At 28.6% G+C, this 27,398-nt stretch overlaps 4 protein-coding genes across 4 annotated transcripts; 2 read left to right on the forward strand and 2 right to left on the reverse strand.

Annotated features, from left to right (window-relative positions):
- Positions 1 to 3,267: 3,267 nt before the first annotated feature.
- Positions 3,268 to 4,166, forward strand: OCT59_001438 (uncharacterized protein; the record flags this gene model as incomplete). The annotated part of the gene is made up of 4 exons (XM_066139567.1): positions 3,268 to 3,467; positions 3,532 to 3,739; positions 3,837 to 3,970; positions 4,061 to 4,166. 4 exons carry the CDS (start codon positions 3,268 to 3,270, stop codon positions 4,164 to 4,166), a joined length of 648 nt encoding a protein of 215 aa, XP_065988962.1.
- Positions 4,167 to 5,270: 1,104 nt separating this feature from the next.
- OCT59_001439 (uncharacterized protein) lies at positions 5,271 to 5,480 on the forward strand (the record flags this gene model as incomplete). Its single annotated transcript, XM_066139568.1, has 1 exon — positions 5,271 to 5,480. The coding sequence occupies one exon, from the start codon at positions 5,271 to 5,273 to the stop codon at positions 5,478 to 5,480; it is 210 nt and encodes a 69-aa protein (XP_065988963.1).
- A 5,113-nt stretch (positions 5,481 to 10,593) lies between these two features.
- Positions 10,594 to 11,376, reverse strand: OCT59_001440 (uncharacterized protein; the record flags this gene model as incomplete). Its single annotated transcript, XM_066139569.1, has 4 exons — positions 10,594 to 10,643; positions 10,702 to 10,840; positions 10,984 to 11,140; positions 11,303 to 11,376. 4 exons carry the CDS (start codon positions 11,374 to 11,376, stop codon positions 10,594 to 10,596), a joined length of 420 nt encoding a protein of 139 aa, XP_065988964.1.
- Positions 11,377 to 17,521: 6,145 nt separating this feature from the next.
- Positions 17,522 to 18,363, reverse strand: OCT59_001441 (uncharacterized protein; the record flags this gene model as incomplete). The annotated part of the gene is made up of 7 exons (XM_066139570.1): positions 17,522 to 17,573; positions 17,654 to 17,696; positions 17,778 to 17,819; positions 17,900 to 17,941; positions 18,022 to 18,063; positions 18,142 to 18,183; positions 18,255 to 18,363. 7 exons carry the CDS (start codon positions 18,361 to 18,363, stop codon positions 17,522 to 17,524), a joined length of 372 nt encoding a protein of 123 aa, XP_065988965.1.
- Between the last annotated feature and the right edge of the window lie 9,035 nt (positions 18,364 to 27,398).

The following is a 27,398-nucleotide window of genomic DNA, read 5'->3' on the forward strand; positions in this document are numbered from 1 at the left end:
TATTTTGTCATAAACCTTATTTGTACTATACTTTGCTAAAGTTTATTTGAAAGACAGAAACTCTAGCTTTCTAAAGAGTACTTTTAAACAGTTTTACATAGAATATTGAGGGAGTTTTCTTTATAGCAAAGTAAAAAAAAAATGATTTTTTTTTTTAGCCATATGATCAGCTATATCAATCCCTCTATCCTTAATAAAATATAAATTTTTTTGCAATTAACTGAGTTTTTATTTGATTTTAACATTACATAATATTAATAAATAATTGTTATAGATTTTACTATATAAAACCCATATATTTCATATATTTATATAAAGAAATGAACCTTACTTTTAAATAAATTAATAAATCATTTTTTTAAAAAAAATAATTTTAAAAAGGGAAAATATATATCTCATTTCCCTTCCTTCCCATATATATGATGTTAAGATTTCACATTTTAATATTTTATAATAAAAAAAAAACTTTTAATATACAAACTTTTTAAAATGTCTATTATATGTATTTTTCCTCTACTTTGCAAGTTCACTTAAATTTATTTATTTATTTATTTTATTACTAAAAGAGTGGTAGTACCAAAACTATTACAAATAAAAGTGTGGAAGCATTTACATGCCTGACTACTAGTATACATGTATAGAATTCAGAACTTCATCCCTTACAGGACCTCACTCTTCGATCAGACTATTTGAAAAACTAGGACTATGCTAACAATTGGAATGGGCAAGTTCACTTAAAGCATCAAAGAACTTTTTTTCGGGGGGGGGGTTTTTTCATTAAATCACGTGACGTATTTAATTCTAGCCAGAATTAAATGATCAGCGTACAAAATATCCTTTTTTGGAATAAAGGCGAGATTTAAACATTACAAACATTACACATGGCGAGATCTAAATTTTCCCTTTTAAAAAATCAATAATAGAAAAAAGAAAATTTAAAAGTTAACCCGAGACATGGAACAGACTGAGAGCGGATATTGCTAATGCAAAAGAAAGTAACGATAGTAAGACTATTCAAGACAATATAGAATTTACATGGAATTATATTACCGAGACACTAGTGGACACAGCGCGCGCTACTTTCCCACACAAGAAAAAAGATCGAAAGTAACTAACAACAAATTATTTCAACCCGAAAATACACGCGAAACTTAGCAAGGTGGTTGATTCTCATGCTGAATGAGGCGGCCAACCCACGCCAAGATAATAATAATGCACATGACTTAAGTCAGGAGCTCAGCGATTGGTTTCCATAGCCACAAAATATAATACAGACTATCCGGACGTGGACGAAACCTATCTAAACCCAAATCTTGTACCATTAACAACCACTTGGGTAGATCAGGTAAAAGCGGTACTTAAGGCCCGTCAAAAGCATGAACGAGCTAAAATGCTAGCCAAGCAACGTACCGAAATATCAGAAGCAATAGAAAAGAGGATCCAACAAATTGAGAGCGATCAATCCAAATGGATCAATAATTCGTTGAAAAATCAATTCCTATTGATCGACTGCTAAAAGTGCACCCCTCGAGTTGTTAATATCACCAGACGACATATCGGAACAAGCAATAGCCTCTATTCACATCAGTTCAGAAAAAGGAGGGTCAGTTTCTCATCAATCCATGATATGCCACCTTTTTGGCAAAAGATATATGAACCAGTGACTCAGAATGAACAGGTTTTTGATGAAGTACTCACAGAAATTGATGATGAGGAATGGGATACGATCTTGAAAAGTGTAAACGAAAAATCAGCAGCAGGAGTCATAGGAGTTATTATATTATGATTAAAAAATTACCTCCAAGATTACAGAATTTAATTAGATGCGCCCTAAATCTTATACTGACAATGGGTAATCTACCTAACAATACAATTGGAAATTCTCGACCATTATTCCGATTCCAAAACCAGAAAAATTCAGCTATAACATGGCAAACGTTAGACCTATCGCGCTTTTGGACAATTTTAGAAAGTTATTAACCAAAACAATAAGTATTCGTTTAGGAAAATATTGTGACAGCAAAATTATTGTGGACTCCCCGGAGACTCCACAACCACCCCAATACAGATAATTAATACTTTAATTGAAGATGCAAAAACCAACAACAAACAATTATGGATTATGTTTCAAGATATATCCAATGCCTTTGACTCCATCAGCATGAAAGGACTGAATTTAGCGCTACAACGCGCCAACGCCTGAACCTCCCAGATCGTTTGATCACCTTAATTATTAGGCTCTTTACTAACCGAAAAGCCCAGATACTTACAGCCTTTGGAACTACACCTTCTTTCACAGCAGGGGATGGGATAGATCAAGGCGATAGTCTATCCCCTTTAATAGGCGAATCTACTATGATCCTCTGCTCAAAGCGATCACAACGAGAGATACAACAAAACAGAAACCATATTGGTTATGAAATCAGCTGTGTATGCCCACCGATCCTGCCAACCCGAATACGTGGGTTAAATACAATAATTCAGTGGCAGTAGCAGCTTATATGGATGACACAGCGTTCATTGAAACCTCCAAAGAACGTATGCAAGTAATTCTGAACATAGCGAACTCATTTTATAGCACAATGGATATATTTATCAATATCAAAAAATGTGACTTGTCATTTTTCAACTCACCATTATCCATAACGGAGAATAAAGTTTACTTGGGGATTCATAAAATGATATCATCAGGATCACAGGCGGGGAAGTTCGTTATCTAGGGGTCTTCTTGACAGCAAAAGGGCCAGATTATTAAACAAACAAAGGATTGTATAAATCCGAGATATCTTCTTACAAACAGTAGGGAAGAAATTGCTATCGATTGCTCATGTAGTTTATTTAACTAATAAAGTCCTTTACCTCAGATAGCATATCTCAGTCAGACACTGATAGTCAAAAGGAATGGAAAAACCCATATTATCATTCGTTAAGCATACGATAGGAATAGTAAAGTCCAGTTCTAACTCAATCTTATTTCATGAAGGAAATATTGGGTTTGGCAGTACATATTACAAATTTTATTAAAATCCTGAATTCATCAAACACCGCCACAGATACAACCCTGATTAGGCTCAGACAAGGTTAAATTCAAGCGCGATGCACGACTGATATTTTTTCAGCAATTTTAAAATATAGGGACGTTTTCAAAGCCATTGACCTTGGTCTAAACTTAATACAAATCGTGTGAAAGACTCGTTCAGGATAGAAGGTCAATAGAACCATACTCGATGAATGGATTAACTATTTCACCCGTCATCGTTATTAAAGATGAATAAACCGGCGGATAAATACCCCCTATTCTTTGCCCACCAACTTGTAACGCATGATGGACGACATATGATAACATGGGCTCAATCAAGACTCCTCTCCAGACTGTCAGCCAAAGGGAAAAAAGCAATCTGGTTCAAGCACCTAGAATGGTTGTTCTCGCAAAACGACAGCTCGAGATTACTTAAGGACGGTTTAAGGTATAATCCCCCAGCCTTCTTTAATGATCATTAATGATCATCTACCGATCCCATCCAAAGACAGGCGAAACAAAGAATGGATTGTATTCAAAAGAAGAAAAGAATACCAAGTAGCCAAAATTACTATGAAATCACACAAGAAGGATATGTTATCCGTAGAAATCTGGAACATAGCTAGTTTTGATCCACATTTGGGTAATTTATACCAACTTGAAAAGCCAGCTCGCAGTTTAACACTTGACATTCCTAGAAAATCGGCAAGAACACTTAATGTGACGCACAAAGATGGCAACTTTGCGACAAATACCCCGCTAAACTTAATTACAACAAATTGCCTTTGTGTGATATCAACCAACAATCAATACGCAGATGGAAGCCCAGTCTCATTGCACCAATGACGATTCGTCTCCGACATCAATCAGTGAATCAATAGAGTACAGTGAATCGGATATCGCCTCCACGCCGGCTATAGTAATTGACCAAGATCGGTTAATAGATATAAGGTTCGGCTCTTCGGATTTAGCTAAGACTTTAATGGACGCCAAAAAACGTTTGTTAACACTAAGTCAACTAAAATTTTATACCGATGGTAGTCTTAAAAAACGCTCCCATGGTAGTATCATAGACAGCAATGCTAGATCGAACATCAAATGGGACCCAAATACTAATGAGGTAGCGCAAGGCGCAGCATTTTATTGAAATTACAACAGAACAACATGTTGTGTCGCGCATTGACAATTGGCCATCTTCGACCAGGGCGGAAATATATACAATTTTACTGGCGTTACTTACTTGTTCAAATGGATCGAAAGTGCTCATATATACAGACAACGCGGCAGCGATACAAGCAATTAATGGAATATTAGGCACCAGACCGAGAAATTTTAGTTAGAAATAATTTTTTATTATTATATAGAATTTTTAGAGTAGTTAGAAAGGGTAATTTAGATTTAGAACATAAAGTAAAAGGACACAGTGGGTATATATGGAACGAGAAAGTAGATGAATTAGCCAAACTCGCTAGTACTAGCCCTTCGACTCAATTCAACCTAGCCCACGATGATATAAACTTTTTACCAACGATCGATAATATTAAGAACATGATACAATTTTTTAATGACGCGCAATGGACTGTAATCAAGATGCCTTAATAGATCGTATAAAGATTACGACTGGGATGTCACATGGAACGCTGTGAAATAAGTCAAACATTTCAAATGCACAAGTTCTATTCGCAACAAATTCTGGGCGTTTTGGGTTAAAAAATTGCTGAACAACCTATTACCGATAGGAAAACTGCTCCAATTACGTTCCAACGCTGTACAAAAATTTCACTTGCCCAATGTGTAATATAGAAGATGAAAGGTAGCACATATTGGTTCATGTACAGGACACAGAGCAATAGAAGCCAAAGCGGCAATTTCACTCGTCCCTGCTTACCATACTACAAAGAGACTTAAATTTTAAAGCCAAAGCGGCAATTTTCACTCGTCCCTGCTTACCATACTACAAAGAGACTTAAATTTTAAATCAACAGCAAGCGGACAATTTTCTCAAAAGATTAATTGGAATTTCTGTGACTTCAGAGGGGTTTTCATCGATCTTTCAGGATGCAATAAAAGGAAAAATCGACGCATCCATGACGAATAAAGCGTCAAAACTGTTTAATTTTACCAGGAATAAATGTATTACATTTTGTACCAAATTGCTAACTATCATGTTACCCAGATTTTCATAGAATGGTGGACTTCCAGATGTCAGTTGACCGTTCAGTGGGAAAGTACAAACGGTATCTCCACCTTAATGAACAGATCGGTCAGTAACAACAAACATAACAACTCTGTCCGGCGTAAACCACGGTCAAACAGTGATGAATTTGAAACGTACGACGGCCCAATGCGTAACATTGTCGACTCTAGAGGAGGTACTCTAATCAAGCCAGCTGAATGTTTCGCCAGGTCCCTCCGAAAGATGATGGATCAAGCAGGATTATTCGCTCAACAAAATCGTTAGAAGGGTTAAATTGGGAATTTTGATCTTTATTTAGAGATTGGAACCTGTAGATTTATTTATTATTTATAGTCTTATTTTTATTTTATTTCTCAGATTAGTTATAATGTTTAATTTTAATCAATTCAAATTTTGGTATACTAGGTTTATATTTACAATTTAGTTTCAGCGGTGTGGCATGGGATATATCTGCAGGCGGGTAGGGTATAATCTATTTAGAATAGGATTTGGTTCTTGTAACTTTTCCTTTAAATAAGGAATACTGCTCCCTTTGAGTATAATAATAATAAAAAAAAAATTTTAAAGTTAATGCTATTATGAAAAATATAATTTTTCCCATAAGTATTATATTATCGCCTTTTTCTTTTTAGTGTGATCTAGCTAAAATAATAATTAAAAAAGGTGAATTTTTTAAATCTGTGATTACTAAGATTTTATTGTATTTTTAGGTAGAGAGGGTGCAAATACAAGCTGAAAATGCAATAAAATTTTAGTAATCACAAGTTTTAAAGTAAGTTTACTTACATATAAGTGACTCCTTAAAAATTTGTGTAACATTTATGCTTTAAAAGTTACTTATAAGTAAACTTACTTTAAAACTTGTAATTACTAAAATTTTATTGCATTTTCAGCTTATATTTGCATCTTCTCTACCTGAAAATACAATAAAATTTTAGTAATCACAGGTTTCTAAAATTCATCTTTTTTTATTATTATTTTAACTAGATCACACTAAAAAGAAAACAGCGATAATATGCATAAAAATTAATATATAAGTAATTTGTTTTTACTAAATAACTTTTAATTAATAAAGAAAATTAATTTTATTTAACTAAAGTAATAAAATTATAGTCAAAAATTAGTAAATAAAAGAATAAAAAATTTGAAAGTTAATACTATGATGATTTTCTTAATAAATATTATATTTATATTAGAACTTCAAATATTTAATATAAAACTTATAATTAATTATATTAAAATTAATATTTTTTATTATTTTAATTTTGTAATTATTTTAAAATTTAGTAATCAGATTTAAATAAACTTTTTTTAAAATATTAGTAGTAAAATCAAATTATAACTTATTTTAAATTTATCTGAAGTTTTCTTACACTTATAAAGATTAATATTTAAATAGTTTTAATTAAAGTAATAGAATTATATTTTGAAAATAACAAAAAAAAAAAATTTAAATTAGTATAATTATAAGAATTTTAAATTATATATATAAATTATATTGAAATTAAAATTTTTATTATAATTAATAAGTAAAATTTATATTATAAAATTATTGCACTACTATTAATAAGTATTTGTTTTATAATTTATATAATATATATAAATTTTTATAAAAATTATTTTTACTACTAATAAATTTGAATTTTAATTAATATTGGTAGTTTTAAATTTTTAATAATTTTTTTTTTTTATAATTATCCTTAAAGGAATTAATAAGCTTTATTAAAAAAATATGATAGGTATATCAATCTATATACACTTACCTGCCAAAAGTATTTGAGTAATTCTAAAAAATGACCATTAAATCACATTATTTTGACATCCAGTAATCAGAATTTAATGATTTATAATTCATTGGATTCGTCTAATTGAGACACATCTAATCACAGCATTTTAAATCTATAAGTTCAATAAATCAGAAGTTATCATTAAATGTCTAAAAACAGTAAAATGCAAATAACTTTTGATCCATCAATCCTAGAGACATGAAAATAATAGATATAATGTACCTTAATAAAACAAATCTAATGAATCATATTTCATCTTTCTAGATTTAATAGGGAAGAAAACTTTATAAAATTTGTATTTGCTAAATTTTTAAAAATAAAAAACGAATTACTTCATAAAGTTAAATCACATTATTTCAATAACCAGTGAATAGAATTTAATAATTTATGATTCAATGGATTCATATTATCAAGATACATCTAATTGCAGTATTTTTATGTCTCTAAATTCAATGAATCAGATGTTATTTTTAACAGTAAAATGTAAATAATTTATTATTCATTTTTAAAAATTTGACATATACAAATTTCACAACATTTTCTTTTCTATTAAACTTAGAAAGATGAAATATGATTCATTAGATTTGTCTTATTAAGGTACATTGTATCTATTATTTTCATGTTTCTAGGATTAATAGATCAAAAGTTATTTGAATTTTACTGTTTTTAGACATTTAACGATAACTTCTGATCTATTGAACTTACAGACTTGAAAATACTGTGGTTAGATATATCTCAATTAGACGAATTCAATGAATTATAAATCATTAAATTCTGATCACTGGACATCAAAATAAATAATGTGATTTAATGGTCATTTTTTAGAAATGTCCAGATATTTTTGGCAGGTGGGTGTAAAACTATAACCTTACTTTATAAAGTAACAATATGCAATGCAAAAATATACTTTATGAGCAATTTTATTTTAATTTTATTTAATTATAAAAGATATTACTAAATATCATCAATGGTAGATTTATAATATAATGCTGATCAGTATTTTATTAGTAAATTTTAATTCAAACCAAAAGTGTATCTTAATACTATTATAGTAACAATCACTGCTAATAATTTTCAATTATAAATATTATATAAATATTTTATTAAATATTTTTTAATAGTATCTTTTATTTTTTTACAGTCAACTCTTAATATAACGAAGTTGGCATCCAGGCTGATTAGGCCTTCGTTATAGGAATATTCGTTAATATGATGGGAAAATCTAGTATAACCTGGAAAATTTTTGTGTATTATGGTATATTGTCGTATAATAATTGTATCTTATAATGCAAAAATGCAAGTTACACAAAATATCTTCATTATATTGAAAAAAATTTGTTATAAAAGAAAATTCGTTATTAAAAGGGGTATTTTTCAAGGACCCCAGATATCTCCAAAACAGGTCATAAGTCACACTTTCGGCAGATTGGCCCATTTTTCAGGGTTTAAAAAATCGTTTTTTGTAAATATCTCGGCATCCAGTGGTCCAATTTTGATGAACTTTTTTTAAAATTGTAGATCTAAATGAGGGCTACAAAATAAAAAAAAGTTCATTAAAATTGAATCACTGGATGCCGAGATATTTACAAAAAACGATTTTTTGAGTTTCAGCAAAAAGGGTGTTTTTGGCCAAAAGTCCATTATGACCTTTATATTAGATATCTGGGGTCCTATTTTTCATATACGGTTTATAAAATTTACTTCATTAAACGGTATATAGCATTTAATTAGTAAAATTCGGTATAATGAGATTTTTTTCATATGTTAAAATCTGTACCATACTGAAGATCCGTTATATTATAAAATTCGTTATATCAAAATTCGTTATAAGAAGAGTTGACTGTATTATGATAGTGGTTATCTATACGCAACAAAATCTGAAATTTAAAATTTCATTATTTATATTATATAACTTATTTTTAAAGTACTTTGTTAAAATATAATAATTGTTGCATAAGTGGCAAAATTTTTTTTTGCTATATTACATGGAATTCTTATGGAATTTTTGTAAAATTTATAAAAATTACATGTAAACTAGTTTAAAATTTTATGTTTTTATTATTGCTATTTATTAAAATTATCCAACTTTAACCTAAATATTAATTAAAATTCTTATTAAATTCTATAAAATAACTTGATAGAAATTTTTACTACATATTGCTCTATCATTTTATCAGTTTAGTTTTTTTTTTCTATTTAATTTATAATTTATAAAAATTTGAAATCACATAATATTAGTATGATTTATAGGTGATCACCACTATATATCTTTTATTAAATATAAATATTAAAATATAATTTTATTAATAATTAGTTAATTACTTTAGTCAATAGTTATATAATTAAAATTTGCCTAGTAAAATTATTTAGTAAATTAAATTTACTGTATTTTAAAACTTGATATAATTTTAGTATTATTATAAAAAGTTAATTCTTGTTATAGTAAAGCTTGTTATAGTAAATTTTGGCTTATAGTAAACTTTTTTTATTTTCCCAATTCACTTACTAATAAATCTTATTTGTTATAGTAAACTTACTAATAAAATCTCAATATTAGATATAGTGAACTTTTTAAGAATTTTATATAAAATGTATATTATAAATTTATATTTGGACGCTTTGCAGTAGAAAGGGACGAAACTACTAAAAAAGTTTAAATTTCTTTTATATGCCAAAAATATTCTAAATGCTATAATTTATTCAGATTTTATATTAACTCATTTTTGTTTTTTTTTGGTAGTTTTGTTCCTTTCTATTGCAAAGCACCCATTTGTTATAGTGAATATCATGTAAAATCATTAGGTATATTGTTTACAAATCACTTTAATACAAAAATTAGAATTAGATATATTTCACTTTATTATTACCGTAAATTTACAAGATTATATTATGAAATGCCAATAGAACTATTATCAGATAAAGAAATTATATTGGTCTAAATATACACAGAATTGGAAATCCTTAATACTTTAAAATTAAAAATTAAATACTTTTATTAAAAGAAACTTTTTATTTTTTTTTTTTGTGTTAAGATTGTAAATCAATTTATTAAACAGACAAAAACCATTGATACAAATAATACAAACTAAAAAGAACCACTGATTCCCCTATCTACCATAGTAAAGAAACTTTTTATTGTATTAATATAAGGTTTACTAAGAAATCTTTCATTTTTGTGAATATTTATTTGTTATATAGTGAACGAAAATGGTTGGAACTAAGGGTTCACTATAACAAGCTTTTCATTGCTATTTAATTTTCATTAATAATTCAACTTTTAAAATTCAAGATTGTTTATTTGCAAAAAACAAATGCCTATATTCATAAAATTTTTAGTTTAAACTATAACAAATATGATATTTTAAGTATCAGTATATTTTTACAATATGAATAAAAATATGATTAATGAACAAGTATCTTCAATATTAAGTTATAATGATATAATGATATAAAGGATGTATATAAATAAATATATATTTATTTTATGTAAAAGCAGGAGAGTAAACAATAAAAAAGGTCCTATACATTCAAAAGAATAATGACACTAATTGAAACTCTTCGCCCATCCTTATCCAAGGACAAACCCTCACTTATACCCTACGAAGCCACCCATTCCTTATCCCGACTGATAAGGAACGACCTTATAAATAAATATATAAAATATATATATATAATAAACTGTAACTCTTGTGACATACAATCATTATAATATGTTTTACTGTGCCGCATTTCTTTATTAGTGATTTTTGTTAATTCCGCTTTAATATCTTCATTATTATCCATCTTTTGTTTATCATGCATTGATCCTCCTTTAGATGTACCGTTATTCCAATTTTTCTGTAATTATACCAGAATCGCGAAGAGCTCAATGTTTGGGCAAAATTTGGCAAGAGCATTTAAAATTTCATTCGTATCAGTAATGTCTCTTACTCGATTCGCGGGGAGGCAGAGTACAACTTCTTTAAGGGTTTTGTTTGCACCTTAGCTGCTAATTTAACTTTTCCATTTTCAGCACGTAATTTTTCTATTTCCAATTTACTCTTTTCTAACTCGTATTGTTGAGTTAATTTTTTTTCTTCTAATTCAAACATTTTTTGACATTCATGTTCTTCTAAAGTTAATTTTTTTCCATAAAATCTATTAGCATACTATTTGATAATTAAGATTTTGATTAATATTTTCAATCAGATCCATATTCAGTTTCTTCATATCGTTGTTTGATAAAATTTTTTTCCTTTTAGGAGTAGACATATGTGTTTCCAAATCTTGTTTACTGTATGACTTTAAAAAAGGTCTGACTTAGTGCTTTTCTTAATAAAATATTGTAATTGATATGCTGCTGTATAAATTTCAGAGCATCCACCTTTGGCCATCTTGTGATAAATATTGAAAGGTGAATGGCTCAGTAAGGATGGCATTTATCAAGAGGAATATTATTATAAGGAGTATTGATGAAATTTGCACACATTTGGTAAGACATTTTGAAGATTTTAGTAATATTTGAAAAAATTTGATTTTGTTTGAAAATTTGACGTTTTAACTCAAGTTCTAGTTTTGTTAGACTTTTGTCTTTAAGATTTTCTTTTTCACTCATCTTACGTCGGATGTAAGTCAATATTTGAAAAGATTAAAATTTAATTATCTACAATCGACTTGAAGAATAGATTTATAAATATTTTTTTTTAAAAAAAAAAATTACGATTTTACCCTCTCTATCATACCATTTTCAGCTGAAACCCCAAGTTAATAGTTAATATTACCTGTTAAGGTTTCGCTCTGTAATACAATCATACGAGTACATAAATAATAAGGTTTGCCCCATAAAATTTTTAGACGGAATTCATACGGAATTTCTAATTTTAAATATGTTTCCCGCGTACAGCCTCGTTTTTTTATGTGGCGATGTTATCAAGATCACATCATCTTTAACAATTGATATGGGGATGGTATAAAAAAATTTTCTGGATTTTTTTAATAACAGATATGGCGTTTTTTATATGCCCTTACTTTGCTGTAAGCCCTCCCAGAAATATAATTATATTCAATTGAACATTTAATCGACCAACAAGAGAACTATTAGTGTAGATTTACTTTTAACAATGACTTAATTAGCGTAACTGACGTAATATTTTATATAAAGTATGTTATTTATTGATCAAATTTACGTTCGTTTTATTAACAACACAACTAGAAAAACGAAATTATGAACTACTATATCAAATGTATGTAATAGTTTTTTAAAGCAATTTATTTATTAATTACTATTGAGGATTGAACAACAACGAAGAGTGTATGTCCCGTATAGTTGAGCGTAAGTCTTTCGCAAAGGCAGTATATTTTTAGAAAAAAGTGTTAATTATATTATGACCGTTTTTAGAATAGGACTAAGGATATGTAACATTCACAAGGAAATAGTTCACTTTAGTCTTTTAGTGTTATAAGGATAATGGTGCGAAGTTACTGGGTTAGGGTGGATACAATTATATAAAGTAATGGCCAATTTTTTACCGATTGAATCAGAAAGCCTTTTAATCAAAAAATAATGTCATATTGCCTTCATATAAATTACCGAGAAAACCAACATTTGAACATTCGAATTTCGTAGAAGAGAATATCGTAGGAGAATAACGATAAGAAGAAGCATCATAGACCAGGCTCCGCGTATATAAAACAAGAAGACATTTTCGCGAATTTCAAAGATTATATTAACAAAAAAAAGTCAAAAATGAAGATGAGAAATACATGAATTATTTTACTCAAATCACGCCATATTGGATTATAGACATCGAAACGCGAAACGCGTCAGTTTTCGAGAAATAATGGAAATGATGCATCAAGTCATGCAAAGTTTGATGAATATAGTGTATCAGACAAAAACAAAAGTCCCAAAAAACGTATAATTGAGAATGATCAGGAGACTTCCGCCAAGGCCGTAGTTTTGAACAATCGTGGTGGGAATGACACCCATGTAAGATAGAATAATCACATGATTTATTATTAAGCGTAACGCAAGATTTTTGCTACACAGCCACGGGCCACCCTTAAAAAATTACGTAATAATATCCTTCACTTTTATTGAAAAAGGACAATTAAATATCATCCTTCCGGAACCAACTACAGTCTAACCTCGATATACCGATATTTGATATACCGATATACTATTAAAAACTTGATATACCGATAAAATTTTATTTTCCCACTATATGTGAGGACATATAAATATCGGTATAACTTTGATATAACGATATTTTCTAAAAATTTTATATATGTCCCGACATATCGTTATATAAAGGTTTGACTGTAACATGTAAATATTGTAATGAAGAAATAGTAGAAAGTTCGAATCTTTAGCTTACATTTATTCTAAAGCCAATCGTATTATTCCCAATAATTAATAAACACATAACATTGTGCATTTTTGAAGACTTATAATATTACGGAAAAAAATTGGTTATAGAGGGTACCTTACTAGTAGTACCGAATCTTTCACCGAATTCCCGTTATGCTTCTCAAGCTGCGATACAAACTTCCTCTAATTGTTATGATGCGGTTACCGCTTCGACAACGGCGAGTTTAAAAATGTTAAAATTGTTAGGATGAGTGTAAAGATGGCTTAGAACGTAACATTTTTTTTTTTATCTTTTTTTGCATGTATTACTTTCAAATCTACTACTTCTACACAGTCAATCAATACGACTTTTTTTGTCGAACACGAAAATTTGATTTATCTTAGCCCTTGCAGTAGATGAACTCATTTAAAATACTTAGTTTATTATTTTTTTATTGTTTATTTACCGTTTCTTTAATACCATATAAATAAATAATAAAATAACTAAATATTACTATGACTAAATATTATGACTATCCCTACTACACATTCTTCGGCAAAGATGGCGACAGTCTGCATGGTCTTGAGGTTCTATAAACGTATGGAAAGATCTTTACTCGCTGAGAAGAGTAAAGATGGCTTAGAACATCTTCCTTGAATAACATTTTTTTTTGCATATATTACTTTCAATACTTAATATACTCTATTTTTTTTTTCTAAAATATTATTGAAATAAGAATTCCGAGTACCACAATGGATCTCGAATTCAAGAGTATGTAAATTTGCTTCATTATCAATAATCAGTTTAAATAATAACATTTGAATTAATCTTTGGAAATTTTCAATCTCACTTAAATAACTTTTTTCAGGTTTTAAAGTTTTAACAGCATTTTCAGACCACTTGTAAACAGGAGAAAGAATCTTCCACGTATTCTTATTCCCCCTCTTCTTAAAGATAAAGCTTATTCGTTTTTTACAAGCCCTCATAAATTTTTTTCGCTTTCTTACTTTGTGAAAAAAAAATGCCATTTTGAAATTTTTTATTTTCACAAAATAAGAAAGCGAAACAGTAATGCCGTTTTCACTTTGTTCCTTAGAAGTTCGTGGCCCTATTTAATTTATATATTAATAAAATTAATGTTGCAAAAAAAAGATTAATAATAAATAATGAAATTTAAGAACATTTACCAATTGGTATTTTCTCCCGCATCACGTTTTCATTCCAAAAAAACTCTGACATGATCAATTTTCCAAAAAATTTTTTATAGGACTCCAAGAAGTAAAATGTTTATTTTATAGAAGAAGATATTGGAAGATACTTTATTTGGTTTTTTGAAATTATTTTTTTTTTGATTGCGAGAGGAGTTTGAAGAGAAAAGATAGCAAAAAATCACATTATTTATGTTGTGCCCCAAATCTCAATATGCCCCAAATTGACGATAATCATCGATGATTACTATATGTGAAAAGTAATGCTAGAAAAATTCTTAAGGCATTATGAAGGTAGGCCGATAATTTAGGCCGATCGTTGATTTGGGGCACATCGTCAACTTGGGGCATAACATTTATACCCTAAATTTCTTTATCATACATGTAAATATGTGATTTACGCAATATGTATTAAAGAAGCTAAACCATTTTTGTATTTATTAACATAAATTTTGCATAATAAAGTAAATCGAATAAAAAATTATTCGTGTTATAAAAAAAAAAATATCAGTTGACTTTTGAAAACAAATTATTAAAACGTTGCAATTAATTTAATGACTTATCGGAAGTTTGCGCCGAATGATTTCGAAAGAAAATTCTCTCTGAATTGTTTTTATTTACATGTTTTATGATCAAAATAAATATATTTGGATAATCAATTGATTAATTCATGTTCTTATTCTATATTTGAAATCATTTTTTTTTAGATTTTCGTAAGATAATCAATATTTGATTTATTTAATTAAAACTGAAAAGTTATAAAAAAAATGTTAAAAGTTAATTAATGAATTGATACACCAAATAAACTGAACATGATGTGCGAAACGATACTTTTATCTGATATATCTGATATCGTGTTTTTTTTAAATGTATCTATGCATGTAGATCTATTGTATTTGTATGATACCATGATCGGAATGATATTTTAATGCATCAATATAAGAGAAATTACACATTATTTTTAAAAAAGTAATAATTTATCTAAATTTGTTCATTTGTATTCATTCATTTGATAAGAAATTACTTTACTTTGGGCCAAATTTTTTTTTTTAAAAAAAAATAAAAATAAAAATAAATAATAAAATAAAAAATTCATATGAATTATTTTTTGTGTGGTAAAATTATGCGATACATTTCCTGTAATGTTTCACATACGTTTGCATCAATTTAATTGATTTTTAAAAAATATATAATATTTATTTTTTTGATTCATCTTTTTCTTTTTACGGAATTTTATTATCGTAATGAATTGCATATGATATCAACTGAACCTATTGTTCTCTCACTTGCATATCTGCGTAATTGTTTATAGACGCCTAGTACAAACTCATGGAATCTCCTTGTTATATCCTCATTATAAATCAAAGAATTTGGATTTTTTTGGTCTGCATTATTTATGATCTTGGCCGGAATTATAAAGGTTATTACAATAAAAAGGGTTTACCACGAAATCCCGACAAGCACAATCCCGATATAATAAAATCCTGAGGCACATATTCCCGACTAAGACAATATACTGAACGATCAAAATCCCGAAAGTATCATATCCCGAATGGTCTAAAATCCAGTATTTAAATTTCCTGAAAGTTCAAGTTACTGATGAGTCAAAATCCCGACACAATATTATATTTTAAGTATCTGTTTGATTTTTGTTTACTAGGAAGATCATTTCCTACTGATTATATAATTTGCGGCAATTAATACAATCATACATATGCACTTTGATTTCAAATTTAAATTAATAAATTTAATGAATAAAATTCATAAAAATTGCAATTTTGATTTATGACTTACATGTTACAGTATATTTATTTGCATAAGCTAATCTAGCATAAATTAATCTAGCAATACAGACTATCACAGGTCGAACAGATGTCATTGTCGCAAAATTTGCCTGGAATTTTTCTGGCAAATTGAGAATTATCCCGGTAAATTGAGGTAAATTGTGTTACAATTTTGGGATAATGGAGGACTTACAATTTGGCAAATTTTGTCAAAATGGCGGAATTCCTACAGAATTCCTAATTCAAATGTTGAGAAATTTTTCAGTAAATTATCATTAAATTGTGGGAAATTTTAGGCAAATTTTTAGTAATGTTATGCAAACGAAGTGTAAATTGTGGTGAATTTAGTTAAATTTTTAGTAATTTTATGCAAACTTAATGTAAATTGTGGTGAATTTTAGGCAAATTTTTAGTAATTTTATGCAAACGAAGTGCAAATTGTGGTGAATTTAGTTAAATTTTTAGTAATGTTATGTAAACGAAGTGCAAATTGTGGTGAATTTAGTTAAATTTTTAGTAATTATATGTAAACGTAATGTAAATTGTGGTGAATTTAGTTAAATTTTTAGTAATGCTATGCAAACGAAGTGCAAATTGTGGTGAATTTAGTTAAATTTTTAGTAATGTTATGTAAACATAATGTAAATTGTGGTGAATTTAGTTAAATTTTTAGTAATGCTATGCAAACGAAGTGCAAATTGTGGTAAATTTAGTTAAATTTTTAGTAATGTTATGCAAACGTAATGCAAATAGTGGTAAATTGTAGTGTATTTTTAGTAATATTATGTAAATTGTTGAAAATTTAGGTGAATTTTTCAGCAATGTTGTGCAAACGTAATACAAATTGTGGAAAATTGTGGTGAATTTTGCATTTTTTTGGTAAATGTTAGCTAGATTTTTGAATAATTTAGTGAAATTTAGGATAATTTCGGACAATTGAGTGAAAATGTTTTACCGATTTTGGACAATTGAGTGTAAACGATATAAATGCAACATTTTCGAAGATAATTTAGTGAAATTTTGCAATAATTTCAGATAATTGAGTGAAATTTTTGGACAATTGAGCGAAATTTAGTAATAATTTTAAACAATTTAGTGTAAACGCCATGACAATTTAAAACACTGATTTATAATCTATTATAATTTTATTTATTAATAAATGCACAATTATTATTATTTAACGATAATCTATATTTATCAGATATCCGATAATCTATGGATAATCCGCACCAGTGCCAAAATAGAAAACCTAAAAAAGAAAAAAAATGAAACATTAATATACATTTCGTAAAAAAAAATAAATTAAAGAAACATTTCGAAGTTATATACCTTCGAAATGTTGAATTCCATACGTCCAATAAGCCGCCTGAACCTAAAAAAGAAAAAAAAACGAAACATTAATTTATGTTTCATGAAAAAAATTAAATTAAAGAAACATTTCGAAGTTATATACCTTCGAAATGTTGAATTCCATACGTCCAATAAGCCGCTGAACCTAAAAAAGAAAAAAAACGAAACATTAATTTATGTTTCATGAAAAAAATTAAATTAAAGAAACATTTCGAAGTTATATACCTTCGAAATGTTGAATTCCATACGTCCAATAAGCCGCTGAACCTAAAAAAGAAAAAAAATGAAACATTAATTTATGTTTCGTGAAAAAAATTAAATTAAAGAAATATTTCGAAGTTACATACCTTTGAAATGTTGAATTCCATACGTCCAATGAGCTGCTGAACCTAAAAAAGAAAAAAAAACGAAACATTAATAACCGTTTCGTTGAAAAAAATAAAAATAAAAAATATTTTGAAGTATACCTTCGAAATATTGAATTCTGGTCTGTCCAATGGCCGCCGAACCTAAAAAAAAAAAAATGAAGCGTTAATAAACACTTCGTTGAAAAATAAAATAAAAAAATTTCGAAGTATACCTTCGAAATATTCCCTTTCGTTTTCCCTTTCCCTTTCGTTCTCACCCTTCCCTTTCGTCTTCTCTTTCGTTTTCTCTTTTCCTTTACATTTTTCACCTTTCCCTTTCATTTTTCACATTCCCCTTTCGTTTTTCACCTTTCCCTTTCGTTCTCATCTTTCTCTTTCCTTTCGTTCTCACCTTTCCCTTTCATTCCTTTAACCTATAAAAAAACAAAAAATAAACGAAACTTAAATAATGTTTCGTTATATAATAAAAGAACACCCCACCAAATGCCCGGAGTTTCCTTTGTCTCCTCCAATTACTTGGATGGGTTCTTCAATTCATTCACCTTTGCCAAGCACTTTCTTTTTGAACTTCTTAACCATTTTAGTTCCAATTTGGCAGAAGTGGATGTTAAGGTGATCTATAAAAAAAATTGAAACGTTAGTTAACGTTTCGTTAAGAAATAAAGAAAAAAATATAAACAAAAACAAATTTTCCTTTATTACCTTCCACCCAAAGTCTGGTTCGTGAATTCGTTCCGGCGTTCCTACAAAAAGTAAAGGAAAGAAACGTTTAATATCGTTTCTTTAAAAAAAAACAATAAATTAAGTTTCGCAACGATTCGTTGCAAAACTCACTGGGTCGTTTCATCCAAACGTCCAGAACCTACAAAAAGAAGGAAAGAAACGTTAGTTAACGTTTCTTTTAATAAAAAAAAAATAAAAAATTAAGTATCGCAATGTAACATTGCGAAACTTACCAGTTCGTTTTTATCATTCTAACGTCCGGAACCTACAAAAAGTAAAAAAGAAACGTTAATATAAACGTTTCTTATAATAAAAAAAATAAAAATTAAGTTTCGCAATGTAATATTGCGAAACTTACCATCATCCTAACGTCCGGAACCTACAAAAAGTAAAATAAAGAAACGTTAGTTAACGTTTCTTAAAAAGAAATAAATAAAAATAAAGTTTCGCAACACAATGTTGCGAAACTTACCGGTTCATTTCGAACTCATCATCCAAACGTCCGGCGTTCCTACAAAAAGAAAAAGGAAACTTAGAAACGTTTCCTTACAAAAAAAAGAAAAAAATTTTTTTCTTAAAAGTTTCGAAGCGTACAACAACACGCTTCGAAACTTACCGATTCGCCTTCTAAAGTCGAATATCGAAAAATCTCTACAAAAAAAAAATAGGAAACGTTAGAAACGTTTCCTTACAAAAAATTAAAAAAAAATAATTTTTTTTAAAAAGTTTCGAAGCGAAACGCTTTGAAACTTACCCTTTCAGTTCCTTGCTTCCCGAAGTCGAATACCGAAAGACCTACACAAAAAAAGAAAGAAAGGAAACGTTAGAAAAGTTTCCTAAAGAAATTAAAAATTTTCAAAAAGTTTCGAACATATGCTTCGAAACTTACCATTTCGAATCCCAAAGAAGCATGCCGAAGGACCTACACAAAAAAAAAATAAGAAACGTTAGATACGTTTCCTAAAGAAATTAAAAAAAAAACACTGTTTTGAAGTGAACTCGCTTCGAAACTTACCCTTAATTTCCTAAATTTCCGAAATCGAATATCGAGATCTAAAAAAAAAGAGAGTATAGGAAGCGTTAGAAACGTTTCCTAAAAGAAATTAAAAAAAATATATTAAAAGTTTCGAAGCGAACGCTTCGAAACTTACCATTTCGTTGGAATTTTCCGGGAAGGGAAAGGGGAAGGGGAGAGAAAGAGAGGGGAAAAGGGCGAAGGGAAGGGAAATGAAACGAAAAGGGAGGAAGAGAACGAAAGGGAAAGGGAAAATGGAGGGAGAAAAGGGGGAAATGAAACGAAAAGGGAGGAGGAGAAAGGGAAAGGGAAAATGGAACGAAAGGGAGGGGGAGAACGAAAGGGAAAGGGAAAGGGAATGAAAGGGAAAGGGAAAGGGAAGAAAGAAAGAGGACGTGAGAAAAAAAAATTAAGCTTTTGCTAAAAAAAGCTTAATTTTTTTTTTCGTTATACCGCAGCTGAAGCTGCGGTAATTATTAAGTAATATCACGTGACGCACGTGATATATAATTTTATATAAATAGGGGCTTTCCCCCGCCCCAGAATTTTTTTTTTTATTTTAATAATTTTAAATAGATGTATATATATATATTATATATATATATATATATATCTATTAACTAATACTTTACGAAAAGCCCCTCCTCTGTAAACAGGTAGAGGTCATAAAGTACCTATAGGGGAGAGCCATTGCTGCTCCCTCCGCCTGTTTATAGTGACAAAAAGAGGGAGTCTTCAGTAGTAAGGTTTAGTATTAAATTACATCACAACACATCGTGTTATATTAACAATGTGTTTAATGTTAAATAATGCGTTTAAAATATAAATATTATAAATTTAATAATGTACGTAATTAAATAAATAAAAATTATCATCAATTTTTAATGTAATTAAGTGTAATGCTACGTTATCCAATGTAATTGTAGTATTTTTTTGTGTTTTTTAGTGCAATTCCGCGTTTTTTAGTGCAATTCCGCATTTTCTAGCATAATGTTACATTTTCCAGTATAACGCGAAATTTTTTAAAAAAAAAATGATAATTGTGGTACTTTTTAGTGTAATGCTACATTGTCTAGTGCAATTGTGGTATTTTTTAGTGCAATTCTGAATTTTCTAGCATAATGTTACATTTTCCAGCATAACACGAAATTTTCTAAAAAATATGATAATTGTGGTACTTTTTAGTGTAATGCTACATTGTCTAGTGTAATTGTGGTATTTTTTAGTGCAATGCCGCATAATCTAGTATAGTGCTACATTTTTTAGTATAATTTAATGTAATGTGGAATTTTCCAAAAAATGAGATAATTGTGATGCTTTTTAGTGTAATTTGGTGAAATGCTACATTTTCCAGTGTAATGCTATATTACTGAGCATTTTCAAAAAAAAATGTAAAATCTTAACATTCTGACGAAAATGAAACATTTTGACCAAAAAAACGTAAAATTTGCTGAAAATATGCAACATTTGACAGAAAATATAGAATTTTCATTAAAAAATACACCATTTGCAAGAAAATCGGAATATTTGACAAAATTTGAATTTAATTGACAATGTTATAACAATTTTATGAAATGTTGTTACAATGATATCACATTGAAGATAAAATGTGGCATTTTCATAAAAATGCACCATTTGCAAGAAAATTGGAACATTTGACAAAAAAAAAGCAAAATTTGATTTTAATTGACAATGTTATAACAATTTTATTAAATGTTATTACATTTGAGGTAAAATGTGAAATTTTCATAAAAATGCACCATTTGCAAGAAAATTGGAACATTTAACAAAAAAAAAGCAAAATTTGATTTTAATGACAATGTTATAACAATGTTACGAAATGTTACAAAAATGTTACATTTGAGATATAATGTAGCATTTTCCCAAAATTTCATAAGATTTGCTAAATCGGACAATGTTGTAACAATGCTATTCCAAAAAATTGCTCAGCGTAATGCAGCATTTTCCACAATTTCCCACCATTTTCCAGGAAAATGGGGAATTTGCATTTTTTGAATTTTGGACAATGGCGCCCCTTCGACCTGTGTATTACTACTCATATTACATATAACTATGTAAAATTCCATTCACTAATATAAATTCTAAAATAATTCATCTTAAAATTAAAAAGAAAGATTGTGGGCAATACCACGAAGAAATTCCATAAGTGAACGGTTACTTCGCTCATTAATAATTGACATAATCCTATTTTCTCTTTCAATCCAAACTTTTTTCTGCTTCTTTCTTTGTTCTCCACGTATAATACATTCAATTTGAAGCTCAACCTGCTGCTGTTCTCTTTGAATCTCATTAATAATAGTGAAAAGTCCTACATGGATTCACCAACCAGAACTTCCCATCTACGATGCCATGCCTCAACTACATTTTGGGTTCTTGGAATCCCCAATTGGATAGAGTCATATACCGACCACAATTGTGGTGGAAAAGGAAGTGCAGAACGAACCACATGGCCATTTCGCATTTCTCGGCGAATTCTCTCAAGAACATAATTGTCTTCAAACCATTGCACCAAATCATTGGCCTCTTGAGGCATTTGTGGTTTTAAAATATTAAAAGCTGCGGGTATTTCTTGAGAGGGTAAAAAGGCTAAAGCAAATAAATGTCGTACCATAATGCTAAAATGCTCATCATTTCCATATTGAATCGCTAATCCACATCTTTGTATTTGCCGCCACCCATTTTGACAAAGATGAAAAAAACATCCTTTATTATTGGTATCAGGAAATTTACTACGTGATACATTAATTGCTGCCAACTCAAAATCAGTAATGATACTTTGTGGCTTTAATTCAATATCATTATCTTCGGCAAACTCAATTAAATTTTCAAATAACCACCTGTATAGCACCTCAGATTTACGAGTCATAAGTGCATACACCAGTGGAAGAATCCTAGAATTGTCTTCAGCACCAACAGGTGCGTGTATTGTGTACATTTGATGGAATATGGTAGGAACAGTCTTAAATGTTCCGTTCATAATCCAAAATAATGCATTAGCTAAGTGCTGGATATTTTCTCTTGTAGTAAATAGAAGGATTCGTTCTTGACCAACCATATAATCTTTAACTAGGAAAATATTTCCATGCAATGTATGACAAAGTGATTCTGGTATGTTTATTTCAGTAATATTTTGTGGCTGAGGTGGCATTTCTGATTTTCTAACACGGCTAATTGTTCTACGAAGAGCATTAGGTGATGGGATGTAAGGATGAATTTCTTCTGGAATACTAATAATATTATCTTGAATTATTTTTGCGGGTTTATCTCTTGTTTCAGAAGCTTGACGCTTGATCTGAGCAGTAAGTTTTGCGACTCCAGCATCACTTGCTTGAGGTGCGTGATTATGATCAGTACAACTTCGAAGATAATGCAAGTTATTACATAAGGTTGTTACAGCACGGCCTTTACACCCTTCTGATTTTCTTTTTGCACAACACCAGTAAAATATTGCCTCACGGTTCCGTTCCTTTACCATCAAATAACCTCGAACATTGATTTTATTATTTCCCTTATTTGAAGGTACAATATCACAAACCTCATCCATTATTACAAGAAGTTATATGGTTAAATTATAATGAAGAAAATTAAGGTTTATGAAAAGTGTTTTACAATGAGGAAAGTTTTTGTCTAAAACAAAGGAGACTTTATGATCAGGATTAAAAGTTAATTCTGATCAGATTAATAGTGAGATCACGCAGTAGTAATTGACATAATAACTCCTTGCAATTGTGCAATCACTACGATATTATTACATAAATGGTTACATGAAAAAATTTTTTTTTCTTAAGGAGTTATTATTGTGTCGGGATTTTGACTCATCAGTAACTTGAACTTTCGGGAATTTTGAATTCCAGATTTTGGACTATTCGGGATATAATACTTTCAGTATTTTAATCATTCAGGATATTATCTTAGTCGGGAATAGGAGTGTCAAGATTTTATTACATCGGGATTATGGTTGTCGGGATTTCAGGAGGATCCCCAATAAAAAATAATTGATATTCTATTGTCACATGATAAAAAAAAATTGCAACAATCAACATATGAAATTTAGAATAATTCGTCCAAAAAGGAATAAATCACGGGAAAAAACGTTTCACAATAAATCAAATAAAATATTTTTTCAATATATTATTTACAGTAAGTTGATAACAACAAAAATGATTGTACACTTGTATCACAATTCACGGAACGAGAGGTTTTATAATATTGAAATGATTATAAGTCACAAATGAATGAATAGAACTAATGAAAATGCAAATTTTGTATTTCTGTTAATAGATAACTTTATTAGATTTTATCACCAAGTTCTTGGAAATTTTAAAAAAAGAAAACAAGTTGAAATTATTAATTCCATCATAATATGCAATTAAAAGCAAGAGCTGTATCGAACTCTCTTTCGATTATTTTAATGAATTTTATATAATAATATTTTTGATAAATCTTCGTTTATGGTCATTCAATTGGAGTGTAGGCCAAAATCTTCATAATTCTACCCAAATATGAACGAAATCGAAGAAAGGAAAGGTTTTATCCTTTAATATAAATGGAAGGAACGTTTAATGAATAATAAGAATTTCGTGACAATAACGAAATTTTTTAATAAAAGTTTGTAAATTTGAATTTTGTTTACAAATAATGAAAGTTTGGATTCAATGTAGAAAAGGAAATTTTATAGCCTAGTTATGAAAACGAATTTATTGTATGAATTTTCGTATTTGATTTTTTTGAACAATTTTCTCTAGAAAGATTTATGTCGGATCATAAAACGCGTAATTGTCGAATCAAAATATAGGGAGATCATCGTGAGAAAAAAAATGTATTACGTAAAATGGTTTTGAAAAAAAATTCTTTTATAAATGCTTGATGATTTTTTGTAAGATTAACTTCAGATTAAAAATTCTGGACCGATTTTCTTAATTGAAATGTGCCATTCTTTTTTTTTTTTAAAAAAAAACAGTAATAGAAGCTATACATGTTGAATATGACGAACTGGCATTATGTGATACAGAAAGTCACCCTCTTTTAAATTATTTTAAACATGCATGTTTTCTTAAATGTTAGGGAAGCCTACATCGGTTATATAATTTAATTAACAATGTCCAGTATGTTATTAATATAAACTTATTATATTAGTCAACCAATTTTTCAGAGGATTACAGCATCGAATCTGAGAGAATCGGTATCGAACGAGATATTGAGGAACTGGTAAACCTGTTGGAACATGTCGAAACAGGAAGAAAGAACTGCGCCGCGGCAAGGAGAGACAAGAATGCCTTGCAGTATCACCAAGACCGTTATCAAGCCTATACAATTGCCGTCAGTTACTACAAGAACCGGTTATCTTGAAGTCAATATCTAAGCACGCAGTCACACAGGAGGATATGGATCGCCTGCCTCTGCGATCAAATAACCTTTGATTTTTTTTTTCAAATTTTCAAATTTTCGTAGAATTTTAATATTTTATTTCAAGGCAAATTTTTTATGAAAAATCCCAGTATTAATCATTTATAATTATTATTTATGTAAACGCATTATCATTTTACCATTTTTATCATTAAGCGAATTATATTACAATATTAATATAGATATATACAGTATATAATAACCGAACTAATTATAGAATACATCTGTCTTTGATTCATTATTTCCATATCATTAGTTGTGATATCTAATTTAAGATAATAAATTCCATGAAATATTTTACAAATAAAATTGGGATACTATGAAAATACACTTTAAGAGATTTTATCAGATAAGAAAACTTTATTTTTCAGAATAGGATGGGGATATGAATGTTAATGGCCGAGAAGCAACGAAGTCCAAATTTGAACGATAATGATTAATGAGTAACACTGCATATTATGAACAATATTAATTTCAAACTATATACTAAAAATTTACTAATTTTCAACGCGAAAACTGGTTATATTGATTAATTTAAGTTAAACTCTTTCATTAATCAAAGTTTTTATCGGAGTATCGGAAATCAAATTTTTTCCTAAGAAATTCCGTAATGAAATTTAAATAAGGATAATAATTATTGAAATTACTGACAAATCGTTTTTTGCGAAAATGTTGATCAGTGGTATCATCCCATCTGACTTATTTACTTGTGAAAGATTCGTGGAATAAATAATTTATTTCGTACAAATGTCAATGTAACGATAGTAACGTGTCATATTCTAAATTAGTCAATTTATTGTGACCGAACTAGGAATAATCCTAATAATTAGATTAAATTTATAAGTTTCATGTTACTTGAAATGATATTTTCATTAAAACAGATTATATTACGATTAATGTATATAATACTGTAAAATATTGGAAAAAAATTTAAAATATTTACAAAACTTATTAAATTGTAAATACGTGTTTTCAATTAAAAAACCAATCATTATTAATACTGAATCAAACTTTATTGATAATTTTTAAAGAATTTTAGAAACAGTAATCAATAATAACACTATTTTTAAAGAATTCTAGATTTATTTTAAGACAAATATTTAAATTTACATGATTAGATACAAATATTTAAATTGAAGTGATGGACCAAAAAAATTTAAGATTATCCCCCAATCTTAAATTCACCCCCGTGTATTTCTCCATAATCAAGTCACGGGCCGTTTACTTATAACGCGCATATTGAACGGCCCGTGACTTTACTTATAACGCGCGTCTCCCCGCGTCTTCTCCCCACCGCTTTTTCTTGGGGATAATATTTTAAATATGACACGGCACGCTATATGTCGCGTGCCGTGCCCTAATTATCCACGAATTTAGTGGATGTCGTTTCATGTTGCCTTCTTGAGGACGTTTTTTGTCAGTGATTAAAGAAGGAGGTTTATAAAATGTAATGATTTTAATGATTTTGTTAATCATTGGTTTTAGTGATTTAATAATTTGATGATTTTTAATATTTTTAATATTTATTTTTGTCAATTTTATAGAAATCCATAAAGAAATTTTTTCATGGTTTATATATCTAAATTTACTTATAATTTCATGTTGTTACCAATTTAATTAATTAATATAATTACATTACCCCTTTAAATAAACCAGCGAGGGGTCATTTAGGTTTCGAATTTAAAGATTATCTTTCATTACAGGGACTATAAAGGAAATTATCAATCAAAATAGTAACGTAATAAATTTAATCATTTAAGTTACATATTTCAATATAAAATTATTATAACTGATAATCGCTAATAAAATAAAGAATTCCTTTAGTTCATCACAATCGGAATTACCGCGTTATTTTAAAAAATTATTCCAAATATAGATCACAAGAAGAATGAAGTATATATTAATTAACCGAATTCAGCAGCAATTCATCTAAATGGATTCGTGTACTTCGAAATTTATATGGTGAAACATTTATTATATTCAATAACGAAATGGACCAGTTATAGTATGAATAGTATGAATAAGCATTCAATGGATTCGTGTACTTTGAAATTCATATGGTGAAACATTTATTATATTCAATAACGAAATGGACCAGTTATAATATGAATAGTATGAATAAGCATTCAAGATTCATATTTCTAGGCCAAAAATATCATCATTAACTAAACAAAATAATATAAGTCATTCA

This window comes from Rhizophagus irregularis, chromosome 1, assembly GCF_026210795.1.
Source record: "Rhizophagus irregularis chromosome 1, complete sequence".
NCBI classification, from domain to species: Eukaryota; Fungi; Glomeromycota; class Glomeromycetes; order Glomerales; family Glomeraceae; genus Rhizophagus; species Rhizophagus irregularis.